The sequence below is a fragment of the Marmota monax genome, unplaced genomic scaffold (genome assembly GCF_021218885.2).
Source record: "Marmota monax isolate L192 unplaced genomic scaffold, Marmota_monax_Labrador192_F-V1.1 WCK01_AAM20220418_F8-fsc00331, whole genome shotgun sequence".
Classification (NCBI taxonomy): domain Eukaryota; kingdom Metazoa; phylum Chordata; class Mammalia; order Rodentia; family Sciuridae; genus Marmota; species Marmota monax.
Genome location: NW_026694212.1, coordinates 572,802 through 595,440, shown reverse-complemented (window position 1 = coordinate 595,440; position 22,639 = coordinate 572,802). Strand labels below are relative to the sequence as shown.

General features: G+C 39.6%; 1 protein-coding gene across 1 annotated transcript; it reads right to left on the bottom strand.

Moving 5' to 3' along the window:
* Positions 1-4,649: 4,649 nt before the first annotated feature.
* Positions 4,650-7,453, bottom strand: LOC124108074 (cAMP-dependent protein kinase catalytic subunit beta). The gene has a single exon (XM_046466442.2). It carries the CDS (start codon positions 7,278-7,280, stop codon positions 6,225-6,227), a length of 1,056 nt encoding a protein of 351 aa, XP_046322398.1. The 5' UTR covers positions 7,281-7,453; the 3' UTR covers positions 4,650-6,224.
* Positions 7,454-22,639: the final 15,186 nt, after the last annotated feature.

Here is a 22,639-nt window from a genome sequence, read left to right as displayed (position 1 = left end):
AGAGAAAACTTTTTTTTTTTTTCCCTGTGCTATACCATTGCTTCTCATGCTCTCTGTTAAACTTCTGCTTGCTACTCTGTGTTTCAATTGAATTCTTTCCCACAGAGTCACTAGAACCAGTACCAGAGAACCACCACAGTTGCCCAGGTTCTGGGGTGGACACTTGCCAGGTAACACTGGCATGTGATATGTTTTCCTCATGTATGGACTGGTCATCATAATATTGGTATTTGTAGGGTAAAAGGGTCCTAAATACTATGATTATATATCTCAAATATCTGACATAATTTATTTCTACCATCCATCATAAATACCAATTCTGGATTGGTAGAGGCAACCAAAACTCTGATAGGCAAGAGATAAACTGTAGGGGGAGCATGAAGAGAGGGGAAAGAAGAATCAAAAGAAAAATAACAAAGAAAACAAAAACTTCAAATGAATGTGTCAACCAATATTCTAACCAGAAAAAGAAATCTAATGCTAAGATAACCAACAAACTAAATAATAAGAACATGGACTTTAAAAAGGCTACTAATACTTAAAAAGCAAATAAAGATACTTTTTAAAATGTAAAGGATCATCAAGAGAAACTTTTTTTTTTTTTTTTTTTGGTAGTGTGGATTGAACCCACTGAGCCACATCCCCAGCTATTTTTATTTTTGATTTTGAAACAGAATCTCACTAAATTGCCTAGGTCTCACTAAGTTGCTCAGGTTAACCTGGAACTTGTGATCTTCTGACTCAGTCTCCAGAGTCTCTAGGATTACTGATGTGTGCCTCCATGCCTGGCACCACAGAGAAAACTTGGAGAGAGATATCGTCAAAGTGGTAAAGTACAAATGGTTGGACTTTGCTTTTTTTTTTTTTTTCATAGAAAACCAATCACAAAGCCTAGAGCAGAAATGTCCATCTTTAATTCCAGTGACTTGGGAGGCTGAGGCAGGAGGATCTCAAGGTTCAAGCCAGTCTCAGCAATTTAGTGAGGCCGTCAGCAACTTAGCAAGAACCTGTCTCAAAAGGTAAAAAGGACTGGGGATGTAGCTCATTGGTAAAATACCTCTGGATTCAACCCCCAGTTCAAAAACAGGAAACAAACAAACAAACAAATCCAATTACAACTTTGAACTTTGCAGTGGTAAAATTACCAGCCAGAATATCCCAGAACTAAAGACTGAGGATATGATGATCCCTTGGACCAGAAGGAAGTGAAAAATCATGAGCAGCTGGTAAGAAAAACTGATCTCTAACCATGACCCCTGCTCCCCAAAGCTTACAGGTGGTATGTAGAAAAAAAACCCATTGAATTTGCAGTTTTGAAACTGGAAAAAGTAAGACTGAGATGGGCACCAGTTTCCTCACCATCCTGGATTTTATCACAGGAAAAACATTCTGCCTCAGCCCAAAGGGAGCATCTCCAGTGCTTGAAGGACTAAAAATTCTGAAGGCAGCTAAAAACAAAGAATGAGGTGGGGCTAGTGATGCTTGGTGCTAGTGATGTTCAGTGTGCAGAGTGCTGACTGCTTCCTGTTTTGCCAGACAAGAAGCCTAATCAGAGAGGCTGTACAGAGATGTCATGCTGCAGGAGACATGTTCCACAGGTCCTTTGGGCAGGAGTCCCTAACTGGCCTTTACATACTCTTAGGTTACTCCCTTGGGGTTCCTTATTATTTTTGAGATGATAAATTTTGTTACCACAATTATAATCTTAATCTTATTAGCAATAACCTTATCTGCTTTATGGAAGAGAAGAGTAGACAAGATTAGACTGAGACATTCTGACACTTACATAACAGAAATTTCAGAAGATAATTGAAGGAATGAAGAAGGAATATTTAGAAAGAAAATTATTGCAATTATCCTGAATTATAGAAAAACAAGTGTAACAGTTCAACTGATAGTGGATCTTTTATCTATAGCAAGTTTCCAGAAGATGGGAGACTATTATTTTCAAAAGGTTAGGAGAATTAGCTGTCCTTTAAAAATTTTATATTCAGTTCAATTTTTGTGTAAGATAAAAGTACATTTAAAGATAAACATATGTAAAAAATGTTCAACATCTCTAGAAAATATAGAAATGCAAATCAAAACTACTCTAAGATTTCATCTCATGCCAGTCAAAATGGCAGTTATTAAGAATACAGACAACAATAAATGTCTGCGAGTATGTAGGGGAAATGGCACACTCATACATTGCTGGTGTGACTCCAAATTGGAGCAACCAATCTGGAAAGCAGTATGGAGATTCTTTAGAAAACTTGGAATGGAACCACCATTTGACCCACCTATTCCACTCCTCAGTCTTTACCCAAAGGACTTTAAATCAGCATACTATAGTAACAGCCACATCAATGTTCATAGCATCTCAATTCACAATAGCTAAACTGTGGAAGCAACCTAGATGCCTTTCAATAGATGAATGGATAAAGAAACTGTGGTATATATATATACAATGAAATATTACTCAGCAATAAAAGAATAAAATAATGGCATTTTCAGGTAAATGGATGGAGTTGGAGAATATCATTCTAAGTGAAATAATTCAATCCCCAAAACCCAAATGCAGAATGTTCTCTCTGATAAGTGGATGCTGATCCATAACAGGGAGTGGGGAGGCATGGGAAAAATGGAGGAACTTTGACTGGACAAAGGGGAGAGAGGGTAGGGGAGGGTGCATGGGGAAAGGAAAGATGGTGGAATGAGATGAACATCATTACCCTAGGGACATGTATGACTTGCACATATGGTGTGATGCTACATCGTGTACAATTATAGACATGTAAAGTTGTGTTGTAATTGTGTACAATGAATCAAAATGCATTCTGCTGTCATATATACCTAATTAAAATAAATGAATTAATGTAAAACTAAAAGAATACAAATAACAAGTAACGCTGGTGAGGATGTGGGAGAAGAAAGAATTCTTATGCACTAATCATGGGAATTATTAAAACCACTATAGAAATGAGTATGAAGAGTCTTCAAAAGCCTACACATAAAAATACCATATTATAAAAAAATGATGAGAACAGTTATTTATTCATAAGCTGAGTAAATTTAATTATCTAATGTATACAAAATTCCTGATTGTGTTTAAATAATAAGTGAAATGGGTTTGGGATGTAGTCCAGTGTTAGAACATTTGTCTAGCATGGGCAAGCCTCTGGGTTTGATCCCCAGTAAAACACACACACACACACACACACACACACACACACACACACACTGAAGTTAATAAGAATAAACAAGATTGAGAAATGATTGTTGAATGCATAATGTGAACTAAGTTGTCTATGAGGAAGATAATAAAAAACTTTGTTAGAAAAATAATACATACATACATACACACATACATCTAGGTTGAGAATTCCTAACCTGAAAATCCAAAATCTGAAAATATTCCAAAATCTGAAATGTTTTCACCATCAATATGACACTGAAAATGGAAAATTCTACCCCTGACCTCATATCACCAAAACTCAGATACACTAAAAATGTTATGTTGTATAAACTACTTTCAGCTTATGTGTATAAAGTATAAATAAAATATAAATGAATTTTGTGTTTAGACTTTGGTCCCATCCCAAGGTCTATATGAAAATATTATAAAATCCCAAAATTCTGAAATTTAAATCACTTCAGGTTCAAGTATTTAAAAATAATACTTGAAATATTATGTTTATAATAATATTATTTTAAATAATAATACTTGTTATTTAAAATAATACTCAAGCTAGATCAGGAAGAGGTTGGTGCAGACTGCAGACTGAGGAGTGGGGAAACTGGGCTGCAGATATCAGGTGATTTGTGCTTTGAACTGTGGTTTGTATCTTTGCTCCTTATTTCACATTTCCTGTATCCGTCTTGGTTGAGACTATAGACTGCCACCTTCAGCCCATGGAGTAGAAGAAGAGCACCAGGAGGATAGCAAATTGGATTAGCTGTTGGGCAAAGACCACACCAAGTTGGTATTTCCAAAATCCTAGGGCAGAGGCCTGATGTCAGGTTTCCCAACAAACCAAGTCTGGCCACTTGCACCAAAAAACAATCAAAAAAGGTAATGGTAAAAAGCAGGAAAGAAATTTTTAATCAACATGTACATAGTGGGAAAGCAAAATAAGACCAAACATCTCATCCCTATCCTTGGGGTACTAACATGAGCTGTTTTATTTATTTATTTTTTTTTTTTTGTAATAATCAAAGCATCATCCCCATGATTTATTGAAATAATTTTACAATAATATACAATAAAGCTACCATAGAATTTGTAGCATATATATAGAATGCAATGATCAGCATGTTCTTGGTTCTAAATGAAATACAAAAAAAATTAATTAAAATATTTTATACAAATGATGTTTTAAATCTATTAACATGATGATATATCTTTGTTACATAAAACTTGCTATGGCAAAGTGTTTCAAATTTTACTTGCACATTTAAATATAGGTGAACCAACTGAAATCAGCATCAGCCTTATGTGACATTACCATGCAGAAACACTTGACACTGAAAGGACATACAGATTGGTGGACAGAACATTTCAGACAGTATTATTCACTGTCTTCAAAGGTTTTGTAAAGGGCAGTATAGATGAGATGTGGTGTCAGTGACCTACTTGCACCAATAAGGAAGCAAATAGAACAGTAATATACAAGAAGATCAGTTGCACTATAAACAGTTCATCTTTATGCACATAAATTGATCATTAAAAAAATGAACACAGTTTAAGCTATTTTGGTGTGTTGTTTTAAGATAGGTCACTGAGACACAGAGATAAAAACCAGATAGGGAAAATTAAAAGGAAAGAAGAAATATAGTAAAAAAAAAAATTGAGTTAAGCCATGGATTCTCAACAAACACTGAACTAAATGTGCAAAAGTGCTTGAAATTTCCATATGACAGCAACATTAAGTCAGTTGGCAAAAAAGTATAAAAAATAACTAAACTCAAATACTTATATTGTATCTGCATGGTCATATAATCTCTTTACCAAGAGAAAAGGTTAGAAATTACAACATCTAAAAATATCACACCCCAAAATTAAAATACAAATGTGGCAATTTTATGAATTTTGTCCCCTTTCCTCATTGCTGAGGCATGGGATGAAAGCAGAAGTTGCAACAGTGCCCCTACCTTAGGCTTAAAAATACAGTACACCAGAACAATAAGCAGATAACAATTTCTTTTGTTCTTAATATAAAGCAAAACAAAGAAAAAAAAACTCACTTAAATAGGAATATATATTGTTTTCAAGAATTAAGCCATTTGTTTGACTTAGCAAAGTATTCATCCAAACCAATACTTTTTTAGTTTGCTTCTTTTCCTTTAAAAGGTTTATAGTGAAGACTGAAAATTTAAATTTGCCACCTATATTAATCACATTCTGTTAAAATACTGGCTTTAACCCTTATGGGAAAGTTAAGGTTTAGAAACCTTAGAACTCTTCTCTAATACCTACAGAAATGTTGGTACCAAGTAAGAAAGTCTGGGCCATGATCCATCTCTTTTATTTTTTTCTTGTGGAATGAGACACATCTTTCATGCTATACAGACTGTTATTTAATTTCTTAAGGAGAGAAAGTGAAGGGAAAAAGAACCTCAGGTTATAGGAAGTTCTATAGGAATCCAGGAATCTAAATTGCTATGTCAAGCTATTCTAAATTCATTTTTGAATTCCAAGAATCTTTTGTCTCAATTTGTGCTATTTCCTTTGGTGATAACGCATTCAATCCTCAAAAAAGTTAGGAGTTTTGGCAAAACTGAGTCTAAGTTACTAAAAGTAAAAATAATTATTAAAAAGTTTGTCTTGAAGCCACTGACCAATAAAATATTGGCAAAATCCACTAAAAGCAACACTTATCCTTTCTTCCAAATATCACATAACCATAACACTGCCCATCTAAGATACCACCAAAATAAAATGGAGCACTGTTTACAGAAAAACTAAGGAAAAGGAAGAAATGGATGTAGGAGGGAGAGAAAGACAACCCAAAGAGTAGGGAAGTGGTCTCTACTGTGTCATGGCACAGACAATGCTTGCTTAGCGGTGCCTTATTACAGAGGTGGATGCAGAGAGCACACAGGGGTGATGGCAATAAAGACCTCACTCAGTCGCTGGAATGAAGGAATAGGTAACTGCTTCAACAAGGACGGTCTCAGCTCCACCTTATATCTCAACAGAGCGCAAAGATTGAGTGTAAGCTCTGGCGGTTTCTTGTTCCTCTCTAAAATTCACTAAATTCCTTTGCACATTTTTCTGTTATAGAGACACGGATATCTTCTTCTTCATAGTCGTCAAAGTTGCTGGTATCTCCAGAGCCTCTAAACTTTGGTATGAATGGAGCTTCAACCTTCCTCTGGTAAATAGCAATCCAATCTGTTGTGGCAAACCACTTGTGAGTTTTTATATCACTCACACCGTTTTTTAAATTTCCAAATCGCTTTGTCAGATCCACCTGGAGCAGGTTCCTTAGAAGGTCCTTGAGATCAGAACTGAAGTGGGATGGGAATCGAACTTTCCCAGAAACAATCTTTTCATAAATCTGAATTGGTTGATCAGCGAAGAATGGTGGGTAGCCAGCAGCCATTTCATAGATTAGCACTCCCAATGCCCACCAATCCACTGCCTTATTGTATCCCTTGCTGAGGATTATTTCTGGAGCCAAATACTCTGGAGTACCACATAATGTCCAAGTTCTGCCTTTAACTCTTTTGGCAAACCCAAAGTCTGTGACCTGGATATAACCTTGATGGTCAATTAAGAGATTTTCAGGTTTTAGATCTCTGTAGATGAGGTCTAATGAATGGAGGTACTCAAATGTTAGCACTATCTGAGCTGCATAGAACCGCGCATGGGGCTCACTGAACCTTCCAATTCTTCTTAGATGTGAAAACATTTCACCCCCAGGGACATATTCCATAACCATGTATAAATTAGAATTATCCTTGAAAGAATACTCCAGTCGAACAAGAAAAGGAAAATTCACTGCCTGTAATATTCTTTTCTCATTCAAAGTATGCTCGATTTGCTTCAGTTTAACAACCTTCTGCTTATCTAAGATCTTCATGGCATAATACTGTTCAGTGGCTTTATGTTTCACCAGCATGACTCTTCCAAATGAACCTGTTCCAAGGGTTTTTTTCCTTTCAAAATCCTCGAGTCCAGCATTATTCGGGGGTGGATTCTCCCATTTTTTCAGAAAGTCTTCTTTGGCTTTGGCTAGAAATTCCTTCACGCTTTCCACCTCGCTGCCTTTCTTGGCGGTCGCCGCGTTCCCCATGATTGGGGCGATGGCAAGAAGGGGTCAGGGAGGGGAAGAGGGGCTGGGGCCGCCCCGCCGCTCCACAGACCGAAGCAACTCCCGCTTCTGCACCCGTCAGAGCGATGAATGCGCCGGTCGGTGGGGCCCGGAGTCCAGGCGGGCAGAACCGGCCGGATCTGAGGAAAGGGGTTCAGCGAACTCCCAGGCAATAGCGGTGGCAGCCGTAGTAGTGGCGGCGGTGGAGGCGGTGGCGGTGGCCGTGGCGGCGGCAGCAGCGGCTAGCAGACACTCCCCCTTTCCCGGCCCGCCCTCCCTCAACATGAGCTGTTTTAAATAGAGGAAGAATTGGGGTAGGGATTGAGAGTAATGTATAATTAAGCAATCTTGGTCAAACTGTGGTCTGGTTGATTATTATTTAAGTTCTGCGAGGTAGCTCTGGTGAAGCCCTTATCACAAAGACAGTCTCATTGTGGGGTGATGTGCCTGTTAGGCTCCACCATGGAGACAGTGACTGAAGACTTTTAGACACTACACCAGGATCTGAAATAGGGTTCTGCAAATCTTGCCTCAATCTTGAAGGGAGATAAGAAATGTTAGGTAAACTTAGGGCTAATAAATGTTGTATTACCAGTTTTTAGATGAACATTCCTTAAAAGATGAACATGTCAATGTGCAGAGCTGAGCAGGTCAGAGTTTAAGATAATAAGCAAGATAATAATAAAATGAAGGCAAAGATGCCAAGATTTAGTTTGCTTTTAGTTACTCATTTGGCATCTGCAGGCCTAGGTAAAGAGTGTTTTTAACAAAAGCAGCTTCTCTAAGCTCTTGTTATAATCGAGCCTTAAAGACTTGCTGAGATTTCCCCTTATAGCTGTTTTGAACAGAAACCATGCAGAGAAGAATTAATAAAGGACACTGGGTCTATGGTCCTGCTGTGTGGGCCATGACTGATCCTTCTACCATTTCCACCCACCCCAGTACCCACATCTAAATTTCTTTGCTGCATATCCTGGCCCCTTCAGCATCCTAGGGCACTTGGCTGCTCCTTCATGGCCAGACTGACACAGCATCAGCTTTAGGGCCATCATTTTTTACCCCTATTCTTCTTCCTTTCTCCTCCCACCATTTTCCCTATCTAGAGTTCATCTAATCTTCCCATGCTACCCGTCTCAACCCCATTATGAATCAGCCTCCTTATATCAGAAAAAACATTTAGCATTTGGGTTTTAGGGATTGGCTAACTTCACTTAGCATTGTATTCTCCAACTCCATCCATTTACCTGTAAATGCTATTATTTTATTCTCTTTCATTGCTAAGTAACATTCCACTGTGTATATATACCATAGGTTTTTTTTTTATCCATTCATCTACTGAAGGGCATCTAGGTAGGTTCCACAGTTTAGCTATTTTGAATTGTGTTGCTATAAACATTGATGTGGCTGTGTCCCTGTAGTATGCTGTTTTTAAGTCCTTTGGGTATAGACTGAGGAGAGGGATAGCTGGGTCAAATGGTGGTTCCATTCCCAGCTTTCCAGGGAATCTCATTACTGCTTTCCATATTGGTTTCATCAATTTGCAGTCCCACAAGCAATGTATGAGTGTGCCTTTTCCCCCAATTCTCACCAACCCTTAATAACTGCCATTCTGGCTGGAGAGAAATGAAATCTTAGAGTAGTTTTGATTTGCATTTCTCTAATTGCTAGATGTTGAACATTTTTTCATATGTTTGTTGATTTATTGTATATCATCTTCTGAGAGGCATCTGTGCAATTCCTTTGCCCATTTATTAATTGGGTTTTTGTTTGATTGATGTTTATAGCTTTTTGAGTTCTTTGTATACCCTAGAGATTAGTTCGCTGATGTGCGAGTAGTAAAAATTTGCTCCCATTCTGTAGGCTCTCTATTCACCTCACTGATTGTTTTGTTTGCTGAGAAGAAGCTTTTTAGTTTGAATCCATCCCATTTTTTGATTCTTGATTTTAATTCTTGTGCTATAGGAGTCTTCTTAAGGAAGTCGGGGTCTAATTCAACATGATGGAGATTTGGGCCCACTTTTTCTTCTAATAGACACAGTGTCTCTGATTTAATTACTAGGTCCTTGATCCTTGAGTTTTGTGCATGGTGAGAGATAGGGGCTTAATTTCATTTTGCTGCATATGAATTTCCAGTTTTCCCGGCACCATTTGTTGAAGAGGCTGTTTTTTCTCCAATGTACGTTTTTGGTGCCTCTGTCTAATATAAGATAATTGTAATTATGTGGGTTAGTTTCTGTGTCCTCTATTCTGTACCATTGGTCTACATGTCTATTTTGGTGCCAATGCGATGCTGTTTTTGTTACTATTGCTCTGTGTATAGTTTAAGGTCTGATATAGTGATGCCACCTACTTCACTCTTCTTGCTAAGGATTACTTTAGCTATTCTGGGTCTCTTATTTCATGATTGATTTTTCTATTTCTATCAGGAATGTCATTGGGATTTTGATTGGAATTGCATTAAATCTGTATAGTGCTTTTGGTAGTATGGTCATTTTGACAGTATGGTCATTTTGACAATATTAATTCTGCCTATTCAAGAACAAGGAAGATCTTTCCATCTTCTAATGTCTTCTTTAATTTCTTTCTTTAGCATTCTGTAGTTTTCATTGTAGAGGTTTTTCACCTCTTTTGTTAGGTTGATTTCCAAGTTTTTTTTTTTTTTTGAGGTTATTGTAAATGGGATAGTTTTCTTTGTTTGCCTTTCAGAGGATTTGTCACTGATATTACAGAAATGCCTTTGATTTATGGGTGTTGATTTTATATCCTGCTATTTTCTTAATTCACTTAGTAGTTCTATAAGTTTTCTGGTGGAATTTTTTTGGTCTTCTAGGTGTAAAATCATATCATCGGTAAATAGTGCTAATTTGAGTTCTTCTTTTCCTATCCATATCCCTTTAGGTCTCTGTAATTGCTCTGACCAGTGTTTCAAGAACTATGTTAAATAGAAGTGGTTAATGAGGGCATCCCTGTCTTGTTCCAGTTTTTAGAGGGGATGCTTTCAATTTTTCTCCATCTAGAATGATGTTGTTCTGGTGCTTAACATAGATAGCTTTTATGATGTTGTGATTTTTTATGATGTTTCTGTTATCCCTAGTTTTTCTAGTGCTTTGAACATGAATCTGTGCTGCATTTTCTCAAGTGCTTTTTCTGCATCTATTGAGATGATCATATGATTTATTCTAGTGTGATCTGATAGAATGCAGGGTAGTATCTCTATATTTTTCTATTTGTCAAGAGTTGCTTTGTGGTATAATGTATGGTTTATTTTAGAGAAGGATCCATGTGCTGCTGAGAAGAAAGTGTATTTGCTCATTGAAGGATGAAATATTCTATATGTGTCCATTAAGTATAAGTTATTGATTATATTATTGAGTTCTATAGTTTCTTTGTTCAGCTTTTGTTTGGAAGATCTATCCAATGATGAAAGAGGTGTGTTAGAGTCTCCCAGAATTATTGTGTTGTGGTCTATTTGACTCTTGAACTTGAGAAGAGTTTGTTTGATAAACAAAGATGCTCCATTGTTTGGGACATATATATTTATAATTGTTATGTCTTGTTGGGGTATGGTTGCCTTGAGCAGTGTGAAGTGTCCTTCTTTATCTCTTTTGATTAACTTTAGCTGATATGAGGATGAAAACCCCTGCTTGCTTCCACAGTCCATGTGCGTGGTATGATTTTTCCCAACTTTTCACCTTCAGTCTGTGGATGTCTTTTCTAATGAGATGAGTCTCTTGGAGAGAGACTCAGCATATTGTTGGGTGTTGGGTTTTTTTTTTTTTTTTTTTTTTTTGATCAAATCAGCTAGCCTATGTCTTTTGATTGGTGAGTTTAGGCCATTAGCATTCAGGGTTAATATTGAAATGTCATGTATTCCAAGCCATTTTTGTTTATTTTTGTTATTTAACTTGACTTGATTTCACCTTTGATTAGTTTTTCTTTTAGTGTAATACCTCTCTGCTGATTTTCATTGTTGTTTTTTATTTCCTCTTCATAGACTATTTTGCCAAAGATGTTCTGTAGTGCAGGTTTTCTAATTGTAAATTCTTTGAACTTTTGTTTATCATGGAAGGTTTTTATTTCATCATCAAATCTAAAGCTTGATTTTGCTGGATACAAGATTCTTGGTTGGCATTTATTTTCTCAAAGCTTGATTTTGTTCCAGGATCTTCTAGCTATCAGGGTCTTGGTTAAAAAATTTGTCCACAACCTAAATGGTTTCCTTGTATATGCAATCTGAGTATTTTCTCTTGTGGATTTTAATACTCTCTCCTTATTTGGTATGTTAGGCATTTTTCATTATAATGTGCCTTGGTGTGGATCTCTTGTGATTTTGTACATTTGGCATCCTATAAGCCTCTTGGATTTGGTTTTCCAATTCATTCTTCATGTTTAGAAATTTTTATGATATTATTTCATTGAATAGATTGTTCATTCCTTTGGTTTGGAACTCTATACCTTCCTCTATCCCAATAACTCTTAAATTTGGTCTTTTTATACTATTCCATATTTCTTGAATGTTCTACTCATTTTTTTAAAACCATTTTCACTGTGTGGTCTACATTCTTTTCAAGATTATATATTTGGTCTTCATTGTCTGAGGTCCTGTCTTCCAAGTGGTCTAATCTGTTGATGATGCTTTCAATTGAACTTTTAATTTGATTTATTATTTCTTTCATGTCAAGGATTTCTGTTTGGTATTTCTTTAGAACCTCTATCTCCCTATTTAAGTAATCTTTTGCTTCTTGTATTTGTTTATGTAGTTCTTTGTTGAAATGATTTTTTGCTGCCTGTGTTTGCACTCTTATATCATACTTTAATTCACAGAGTATTTTAATTATGTATATCCTAAACTCCTTCTCTCTCATTTCATCTGCTGTGCTGGCCATGGATTCTAATAATGTGGTATCTTTATTTGTTTGGAGCACTTTCCTCCCTTGTCTTTTCATGTTGCTCATGTGTCTTCCCTTCTAGCATTGTGGATCCAAGGCATTACCATTTGTACCCTATAGGCTTATAGTGCCCCTGTAGGGTTCCAATATCTCTCCTTTGAGGAGTAGGACAATGTTAACAGATCCCAATATAAATAATATACCACATAAAACAACTTGTTGTCAATAGACATTTACAGTTTAGTCACAAGGTACAGAGATGGTGAATTCAATTATTAGCTAGAATATTATCAGTAGGTTTGTAAAAGGGTTTACAGTTTCTGATGGTGGACAAAGACTGGGGGTGAGGTGTAGGAAGATATTCTGAGGAGGTAGGAGGTGAAGATATAGAGTTATTATATATTAGGAAGTGTGAGAGAGAAATCTAAAGAAGAAAGTCAGTAGCAGGAGAATAGAAAGAAAGTAATTTTGTGTAGACAAGTAAGAGGGAAGACAGTAGAGTGCATAAAACAAACACATATGTACAAAGAAAAATAAAAAATGTTAAAATTGTAAAAATTGGAGGAAAAGAAACAAAAATAAAAGAATATACAACACAACTGTAATATACTATTCAGTTGTCTCAGACCTCAATATCCTAATTCATGCAAAGTACTTGGTTTCACATATGTTGGGGATGTGAGGGCGGGAGAATAGAAAGGGAGAAGAAAGAAAAAAAGAAAAAAATCTTGAAGGAAGAAACAAGGATTGTTTGGGTTGGAGATCAGTATTTTTCCTGCTTTCCTTCTATTCAATAGGTGGGGTCATCTGTTGTTAGCTGGTATCTGCACCCTCATGATAGAGGGTTGGTCCTGGGTGGAGGGCACCTGGAAGTGGGGTGTGGCACCCACCAGTCCCTGAAGGGAGGCTGCACCTCAGGGATCTCTTTTTGGGCCTTCTCCTGTGATGTGAGCACATGGTCTTATCTCCTTATCTCACCCGAAGACCTCTCAGTTCTTGGTCTCAGTCTCTAAACTGTATCACACTCACCCTCTCCCTTAGTGCTTCCTAATAAGGGATCATTCTCTCCAGGGCTCTTGTGTGTGGTGCTTTGGGCATGCTCCACACCTGCCCCACTGAGAGCTGTTTTTTTTTTTTTTTTTTTTTTTTGGGCAGTTACATGGGCTCTCTCTCATCCAGCAAGGAGGTCCATTGAACAGGGTAGAGGAGAGTGTGGCTGTGGAGTTGCTAATCAAGACCTCTGGAGACCAATCAGGAAGCAGGTCTGATTTTATTGGGAAGTTACTATGTATATATACTCAGGCAGTAGCTAAGCAGATTACAGGCAGCCACCAATGCAACTTCTGGCCAACTGTCCTTGCAGTGACCAATCAAGGAGTGTGCCATGGAGCAAGCACAGGGACTGCAACATGTGGCCTTATGCCCAGGGCTGTGCCTATGGAGTAAGTGGTTTGCTGCTCACATGCCTAGCATGGGGGAATGGTTTGCCACTCAGATGCCCTTAACTTATTCCATGTATGCAGTACTCCATGCACTTGTCCCCACATCTCCCCACTCTGACTATGCTGCAAGGATTTCAGCCAGCATTTCTGTTTTTCAGTAGGTGGCCTTTATGTGGTTACATGAGCATCTCACAACACAAGAAAAAATCGTCACTATTATAAACAGTAGGGCCAAGGTAATAGCATTATAAGGATTATAATATATAATTATATTGGCTATCAGGTTTTTCCAATGTTCAGTTAATCCCTGGAAGAAGGAAGAGGTTGTCAAGATAGACACCTTCATCTCATTGATTTTGATAATTGCCTTAGTAAGGTTATGCATAGTCATAACATAGTTAGCATCCCAAGTGCCTTTAGTATACTGAGAAAAATTGGAGCAGTGTAAGGTTACATTGTCAGATACAACATATTAAGTGACACAAATACTATGAAATTCAGGGTTACAAGTGAGCCTTTGAAACATAAACAGAATATCTAGTTGTTCCTGGTGGAGGTCTAGTTATTGCTGAATGACTAAAGTAGTGGCTCAAGACAGTTTATTTAAGTTATTTTAAAGGGCAAAGGCTTCTGCCATGGCAGTAGAGAAGTTGTTTACAGTCTGAGCAGTCTGGATACTCTGAGTGAGTGAAGCGGCCACAGTGGCTGTGATGGTGATGGCAGCTACCAGGGCAATAATTCTAGTGATGATGAGGCTAATTGCATGCCTTGTCCAGTGTAGGAGTTCATTCATAAGATTTTTCATCTCTATGTCCCATGGACTCCTCCACTCTCTGGACAGGTTCACTGGAAGCCACATTGCTAAGGGCACTCTGAAGATAAATATAAGTTCAGCTGTCATAGCAGGGGTTAGACAATTTGTGAGCCAGCAGGATGTATTGACTGACAAGGGATCTCTGTATGAATGATATTTATGCCATCAGTATCATTGATTATTAACATGGCAGAGGGTGGTATAACATAAATTTGTGCATAGTGGGTATGTGTATAATTTGGCACAAAGGCAAATCCATGGTCAGGGTCTGGACTCAATATAGACCCATTCATCCATCTGGCTGCTGCCCATTTGATGGTCCTATAAGCCAGCAATATTAGTGAGATATTCATTATGCCATACTGATTTCCTGCATACCGGTTGGTAACAGCTTGTCCCATGTTACTGCAGTTACTGCAGTAACCCATATGGTTTTGGGGCACATCAGTTGCATTCCAGGGAGCTACGCCTGCCCAGGTGCTTAGTTGTTGTTCTTCTCCAGAGAAATTCCTCTTATCAAGGAGATAAGGTACGTCAGTGACACATTGATTCTATGGGATGCTATCATTATCCCAGAGGGGGTTTCCAAAAAGCGTTGTTGGGCATGTTGGTATTCAATTGCCATGGGGGATATCTATGGCTATAGGTAGCATTAACTATAACTCTAAGGTCAGTGAGAGATAGCCCAACATATGACTTATTATAGTTATCTACAATAGTTTCATTGTCAAGAACAAAACAGAGGGGACTGCCTGGATTATAGTTCTCGTTACTATAATTTACTATGGAGAAACAAATAGGCAGAGTGGGTATGAAAATGTTGTTATTCCAGGGTACAGTTACCTCTTGGATGGATAACTCAGGATCAATAAGGTTGGAAATATTGGAAAAGAGCTTAGGTAAAGCCCCTTCCCAATTAGCAATAGCCAGAAGGTGTAGTCTAGTGATCAGGGCCCAATTTACCTGGGCCATGGTACTGTTGGTGGTTAGAGCTGTGCATAAGAATAGAAAGAAGACCTGTCCAGGAGGATTAGGACCATGACCCTGGCTTTCTCCAATATTACTGGCCTGCTGTATTAGCCCTTTTACATCACCCCATGTGACCCCGTGATGGGGTCTCCTCTGGTGTCCTCTTGCCTTCTTGCATTTTTGCTTCTTGTCTTCTTGGTGCATGCAGTGGGTCATCATTGCCGGTAGGTGTCCAGGGTTTGACATGCCAGGCTGGAATCCAGATAGGCTGGGAAGACACAAGCAAAACCCCTACCCAACACCAGAAACAGCGAAGGCTTCGACCACTGATTGGTTAAAGAATCTTTTTACTGCACTAGGCGTAAGTAGGATGGCCCCATCAAGGGGGCCCAATGCTTAAAGGCAGGTGTACAATCATCACCCTTATGCACAGTTAAAAAATTTAAAGTAAAGAGGATAGCATTAAGAATATTATGGGGAGACCATGGGGAGGCTCTGTCTCTCCCTTTTGCTTTAAAATGGCAGACTTTAGCTCTTTGTGGGCTCTTTCCACCAGCCCTTGTCCCCGGGGGTTGTAAGGAATACCAGTGGTATGTTTAACCTTCCACTTGGATCAGAACTCCTTAAAGGTTATACTTGTATACTCGGGGCCATTGTCTGTTTTTATCTCTTATGGTCCTCCCATGTTGTAAAACAGCACAAGAGGTGAGAAAAGACATGTTTGGATTGTTCTCCTGGGGCCACTGTTGCCAGAAAGAGCCCCGAGTAAGTGTCTATGCATACATGCATATATTTTAAATGCCCAAAGGATGGCACGTGAGTGATATCCATTTGCCACAGGGCATTGAACTTTAGACCTCTAGGATTAACACCTTTCGGTTGTAAAGGTCCTATGGGCAAGAAGGGAACATATTTAGTGCACTATCTAGTAATTAGCTTGGAATTTTTCTCTGTTAATTGAGGGAACAGTTTGTGCAAGCTATGGGCTGATTGATGGAACTTGCTGTGCAGCCTGATTGCCTACTCAGGCAAGGAGGCTTCATAGGCTCCACAGGTCCAGTTATCAGCCTCCTTATTTAGTGTGACAAAGGCCCGGGCAACTGTAAAGAGGGTTAGCCCTTCCTTCTAGGAGGGTTTGAATAGATTCTAGGAGCAGGGTAACCACATTGATATCATTTTTTGTGGAAGCAAAAGGCAGTTTAGGAATATCCATGGCACAATATTGACTATAAGTCACAGCATTAATAAGTTCAGGGAATTGTTGCAAGACCAAGTTTATATCCGATAATTCTAGTACTTGGGGAGACCTAGGGGAGTAATTATATTAGAAGGCCCTTTTTATCCTGGTATCAGGGTGGAAATAGATTATGCCAATTTTTCCTATAGAGCTGGCATCCATGAACACCAAGGGCACACCAGGAACAGACTGGCCCACTATTATCTTTGGTTGCTTGAGAGGCACAAGGGAAATGGTTTGTAGGATTCTTGACAGAGGCATATGATAGTCAAGGACCCCAGTGAAATTAGCCATGGCCACTTGGAAATTAAGGCTAAGCATAATGAGATTATTCACCTCTGAAGTTGTGAGAGGAATTATGAGCCTATCTGGTTTTTCCTCCAGTGCTTGCAGTAGGAACCTTCTCAATGAGGCAATCATTTGTGAGATGCCTTCCACTTGACTTTGGACTTTCTTTTGCACCCATGATATGATATTGTCTGGCTCCTGCCAGATGACTCCAGTAGGAATCCCAAGAATTAGGCATACTATTGCTCAGACATCCTTCTTAGGGTCATAGCTTTTTACCTCCATGTTGCTTAGGGATGTATTAACCAATTCCAAAGCCTCAAGAGCTTCTGGGGTAACCTGTTGGGGGGAGTTTAAATGTGGGTCTCCCTTTAGCAAATTAAATAAGGGCCTCATTTGTTGAGTAGTGATCTTTAAAGAAGGTCTAAGCCAATTCAGATGCCCCAGGATAGTCTGCAATTGGTTCAAGGTAGGCTTTTCAGGAAAAGTGATATGAGGAACCATATGCATAACTGCTCTTGGCAGGATGCAATGTCCTAAAAATTTAAAAGGGGTTCCTTTTGGATCTTTTCCAGGGCAATAGTCAATCCTAATTCATTGAGTTTGTCAATCGAAGCTGTGAAAGCCTGTTGTAATATAGCCTCTTTCTCATGTTCTAAGAAAAGGTCATCCATGTAGTATACCACAACAAGACCTTTATATCGTTCAAGGCCTCTGACAAATAGTGGGGCTGTTTTTCATTCCTTATCCACTGAAAATGTTGTGCAGGCACCGAGTTGCTAATGACAGGTACCATAAACACAAAATGTTGTCTATCAGATGGATGCAGTGGAATGGAGAAGAAACAGTCCTTTATGTCTGCTATGCAAATTTTATAGCCTTTAGAACACATTGGGTCAATGGATGCCGGAGCTGAGTGGTGCCCATCTTTTGCATAGTCTCATTTATGGCCCATAAATCCTGAAGTAATCTCCATTTGCCTTTTGCCTTTTTTTAAATATAAAAGATGAGGGCATTCCATGGACTATTAGAGAGCTCAATATGCCCAAAAGCCAATTCTCTTTTTACCAATTCCTGGATATGCTGTAACTTTTCTTGGGAAAGTGGCCACTGTTCAACTCATACTGGTCCATCAGAGAGCCATTGCAACCATATGGGGAAAGATGCTATAATATAAACAGTGGCCTTTAATATTGGGGGGCATGTGAAATCCCCCTCTTAAGTTTGGATCTTTTAAATCTGTGTCCATTATGTTATCATAGAAGGCCTGGTCATCAGTAGTGAGCACTGCTCCCACAGAGCCCAAGATCTCTGCCAAATAGGTTGTTAGGTATTCCTTCCACCACTAGAGGGCAGACGGTCCCTTGGTTGCCATCCCTGTCTTCCCATGTCCAGCCCTGCTCTGCCTGCCAAGAGGAGGTTAGTCCTCCAATACCTGTAACATTGGACCCTGGTTTAGTGGCCCATGACTTGGTACCTCCTCTAACCTCAGCAACAATAAGTCAGCCCCTGTGTCCATCAACCTCTTGAAAATGTTCTATTTATCTTTAGCATTGCCCTGAGTTTGTTGTTCTCACTAATAGGAATTGTGCACCATATTCCAGGACACCTTATATCCATTTGATTAGTTGTTTGTCTTTGTTTTTGTTTCCTTCTGTTTGGACCCTCCCTTGGTCATGGGGCTAGGAGTTGCCCCAAGAGGCATTTAAAGGCTTTCCTGCACAGTCTTGGCTTGATGGACCAGTCTCTAGCCCAGTGCCATTTCTTCTTACACTGTGGGCAGAGACCCGGTTTGTCCCCTCCTCTCTGAGAAGGGCAATCTCAAGAGAGATGCCTTTTTCCTCCACAGCTCCACCACCCATCTGCTCTATTTTGGTGATTCATGGACAGAGCTGAGAATACCAAGGGCATTAACATGGCCTGTTGGCCTTGTGTCCCTAAATCTTGAGTGGCCCAAATCCAGTCATCCAGTGTGCCATTGTGTACTGGCACCACTGCTGCTCTATGTTCCTTATTTAGTCTGTCCCAGATCAACTCCTTGGCTAAGGCAGCCCTAGCTTCTTCATGAGACACCTTCCCTTCTACCACCTTGTTTACTCTGTCAATAAACTGTGGCATGTCCTCAGTGGCTTTTTGCCTTAAGCCCTGTATAGAAACTGTACTTCTCCAGCTGGCAACTTCCTCCAGGCTCTCAGAGCACAGAGCCACACTTGATAAAAATAATTTGATGGACCTGTAGCCTGTACCACAGGGGAACTGTAGATTCCCTCTCCCTGCAAGCATGCATCTGGGAGGTTAATATTTGTGGTGTGGTTAGGATCCCTCTACTGTTCACATTCATCATAGAAGAATGCCTTCCACTTCAAAAATGTCACACTCAATAGTTGCTCTGGCTAGGTCTTTCCAGTCTTGGGGGCAATTAAGCTCCAGACTGAGTGATTCGAGCATTTGCTCTGCAAATGGCCTCTGGGTCCCATCCTCTTTTACTGCCTTCTTTAACTCTTTCAGGGTACCCAATGTGTGTGGATACCAAATAGCTAGGCTCTGTGGTGTGGGGCCGTGTTGACTAGGAAGGCTTTCACTCCCTTACCCCACTTTTCATCTCTTATCTTACATAGATCTTCAAAAGGATCTCTGGCCTTCTGGAATGGGTTTCTGGGAGACCATGGCTTGGGCCTGTCTGGTGGCCTGGTCATTTCTAAGCTGTCATAGTCCCTTGATAGCTTTGGTGTTGCCTCATGAGGAGGCAGTTGCCATTGACTTAAGGAAGGATATAATCTTTGCCTGTCAGTAGAAGGCACACTTGTGCCATTTGTGGTCACCTCTTCCTGCACTATGAAGGCTAATGGTACCAGTACCATTTCCTGCCTCTCTTCTTCCTGCACCTGTGTGGTTGCTTGCTTTGGAGTAGATTCTCGCCCTTGATTTCCTGTGCCTGCTGCGGTTGCTTGCTTTGAGGTAGATTGTCAACCCCACTTTTTTCCTTTGCCTGTCTTTCACAGTCTCATCTTCCTTCAGGGCCATCATTATATGAGAAGGGTCTGTTGCAAGGCCCCCTAAACTTTGCTGAATGACTGTCACAATAGAAAAAAAATGTAGTGGTAAAGTATAACCCTGTTTCACTTCAGCTTGCCATGTATTTGCCATTATCTTGTCCCATGACCTAGGTTCAAAAACATCAGCGGCACTTATCCATGGACTGGCATTAATCATAACATCCCAGAACTTCTGAGCTTCTCTCTTATTCAGGGTTAAACCTCTAGTATCTAAGAGAGTGTACAGCACTTGCAGCTGCGAGTCTTTGGTGGAACTAGGCAGGTTCCCCATTTCCCCTTCCTCACTACTCTGTGATAGGGCCACACCCTGTCTCATAGGCTTACCTCAGGTCCCTGTTTGGGACCTTCTGGGGGTGCCAGCTTCATGGGCTCTCTCTCATCCAGCGAGGAGGTCCATGGAACAGGGTAGAGGAGAGTGTGGCTGTGGAGTTGCTAATCAAGACCTCTGGAGACCAAGCAGGAAGCAGGTCTGATTTTATTGAGCAGTTACCATGTATATATACTCAGGCAGTAGCTAAGCAGATTACAGGCAGCCACCAATGCAATTTCTGCTAACTGTCCTCCCAGCGACCAATCGAGGAGTGGGCCATGGAGCAAGTCCAGACACTGCAACACATGGCCTCATGCCCAGGGCTGTGCCTATGGGGTAAGTGGTTTGCTGTTCACACACCTAGCATGGGGGAGTGGTTTGCCACTCAGATGCCCTTAAGTTATTCCATGTATGCAATACTCCATAAACTTGTCCCCACAGGCAGTCACTATGTGGGGTTAGCAGCTGCTGGGGACAGGTGTGGTTAGAAACTGGGTACCTGGCCTTCCGGAGTTCCAAACTAGAAGTTGCCCTCACTAAAGATGGTGATGAAGGTGACTCAAGATGGAGGGATTTGCTTTTAGCAATGAAGTGTCTGATTGGGTGGGGGGAGCCGGGCAATGGCATTGGATTATAAGTTCAGAGACTGGGTCTGTGGAGTGTAGTGTATGATTTTGGTTGTCTTCCCAGCCTGTGTGAAGTTCCTCGGTGCCATGGTGTGTAGGGGACTATCTTCTTTATTGCAAAGTCCCAAGATGGGGGCAACAGGAGAGCCCCACATTGGTTGATGGGGGTCCACACAGTAGTGGCAGCTGGAGATCTTGCACATAGGGAGCTGCATCTAGGATTTCTGCTTGGATGTGTGGTCAAAAGTTTGGTGCAGGTGCTGATGGTCCCCACTCAGGTACCCGGTGGTTCTGTGTGGGCGAATAGTTGGGAGACCAACTCTGAAGCTGAGGCCTGGAGCCCTGCACAGGCATGGTGACCATGATTCCTGTGCAGAAGCAGGAATATCGCTTGCAGAGAAGCAGAATTCTCACTTCTTGAGTCCCAGGTCACAGAGTGACACAGAATGCTGCCTCACCTCTGGCCTGCCATGTTGGATCCTTTCTACAAATCTTTTAGGAAAGTATAAGTATCCTAATAAAATAGAAAATATATAAGCAGATAAGTCCAGAAGGAAATTGGAAATCATGTGGAAAAATGCTTTACCTTACTTATAGTCAATGAAGTGTAAATTAAAATGGCAGGGAGGTATAGTTTTATACCTATCTAATAAGTAAGCATCTAAAAGCTGTTGTTTTCTTTTTTCTAAGGACAGAAACAAGATAAATTCCTGCAATTCAGAATATCTTTTATGTTGAAGATGCTCATCCCTCTGACCATGTGTGATGGACTGTATAGAGAAATTCCTGCACATGGGATTTAGAGCTATGTATAAATATGTTCACTGGCACATTGTTCAAAGTGGCAAAACATTAGAAACACCCAGAGTGGTTTACTCTTCAAGAGCAATGATTAAACAGAGTTATGTCATGAAATTCTATATAGCAACTGAAATGAATAAATTCCTCAAGCTTTTCCCCCCACCACAGGGGAGATAAATCTTAGGAAAAGAGTGACAGCCATTTTCACTTATTTTGCCTGGATTTCTGTTTATCTTCATTGCCATATACTTTTATTTATTTATTAAAAAAGTTTTGCAGTGCTGGGAATCTAATTCCAGGTTTCACCTAGGCAAATGCTTTACCACTGAGCTACATTCCAAGCCCGTATATATAGGCTTGGATTTTAACCATTGGAATCAAAGACATTTTGTTTTAATTATAGTTTTCCAACTCTGCTACTTTTTTGTTCATGTACAATTTTTTAAATTATTCTGTTTGTAGTCTTTAAGTGACAATGAGACTTTTATATATCTGTAAATGATGTGCAAGTTTCATCCAAGGCAAAAGAAAGGATTACATCCTTTGGGTAGTCCTCCTTTTTATTACCATTATCTTTTTGTTATAATTTTCAGTCATATTAATTATATAGTGGGTTTCTCAGTGACATTTCCACATATGAACATATCATGCATAGAATGTATCTACCCTCCCTGCTACCATTTATTGCACTCCCCTCTTCAGTTGAGTTTAGAGGGATAGTGATAAAGAAAAACTTGTTATAATGATTACAGTCTATGAGTACCATTTAATCACTATCCTCATTACCAATAGATTTTCAGTCTAAGTGTTATGAAAATTATAGGGAGTAAAATCACCTGTAGAAAATATCAAAATTTTTTCCCAGGATTTTGACATGTATGGTTAACATCTTTATTTCCACCATATTAA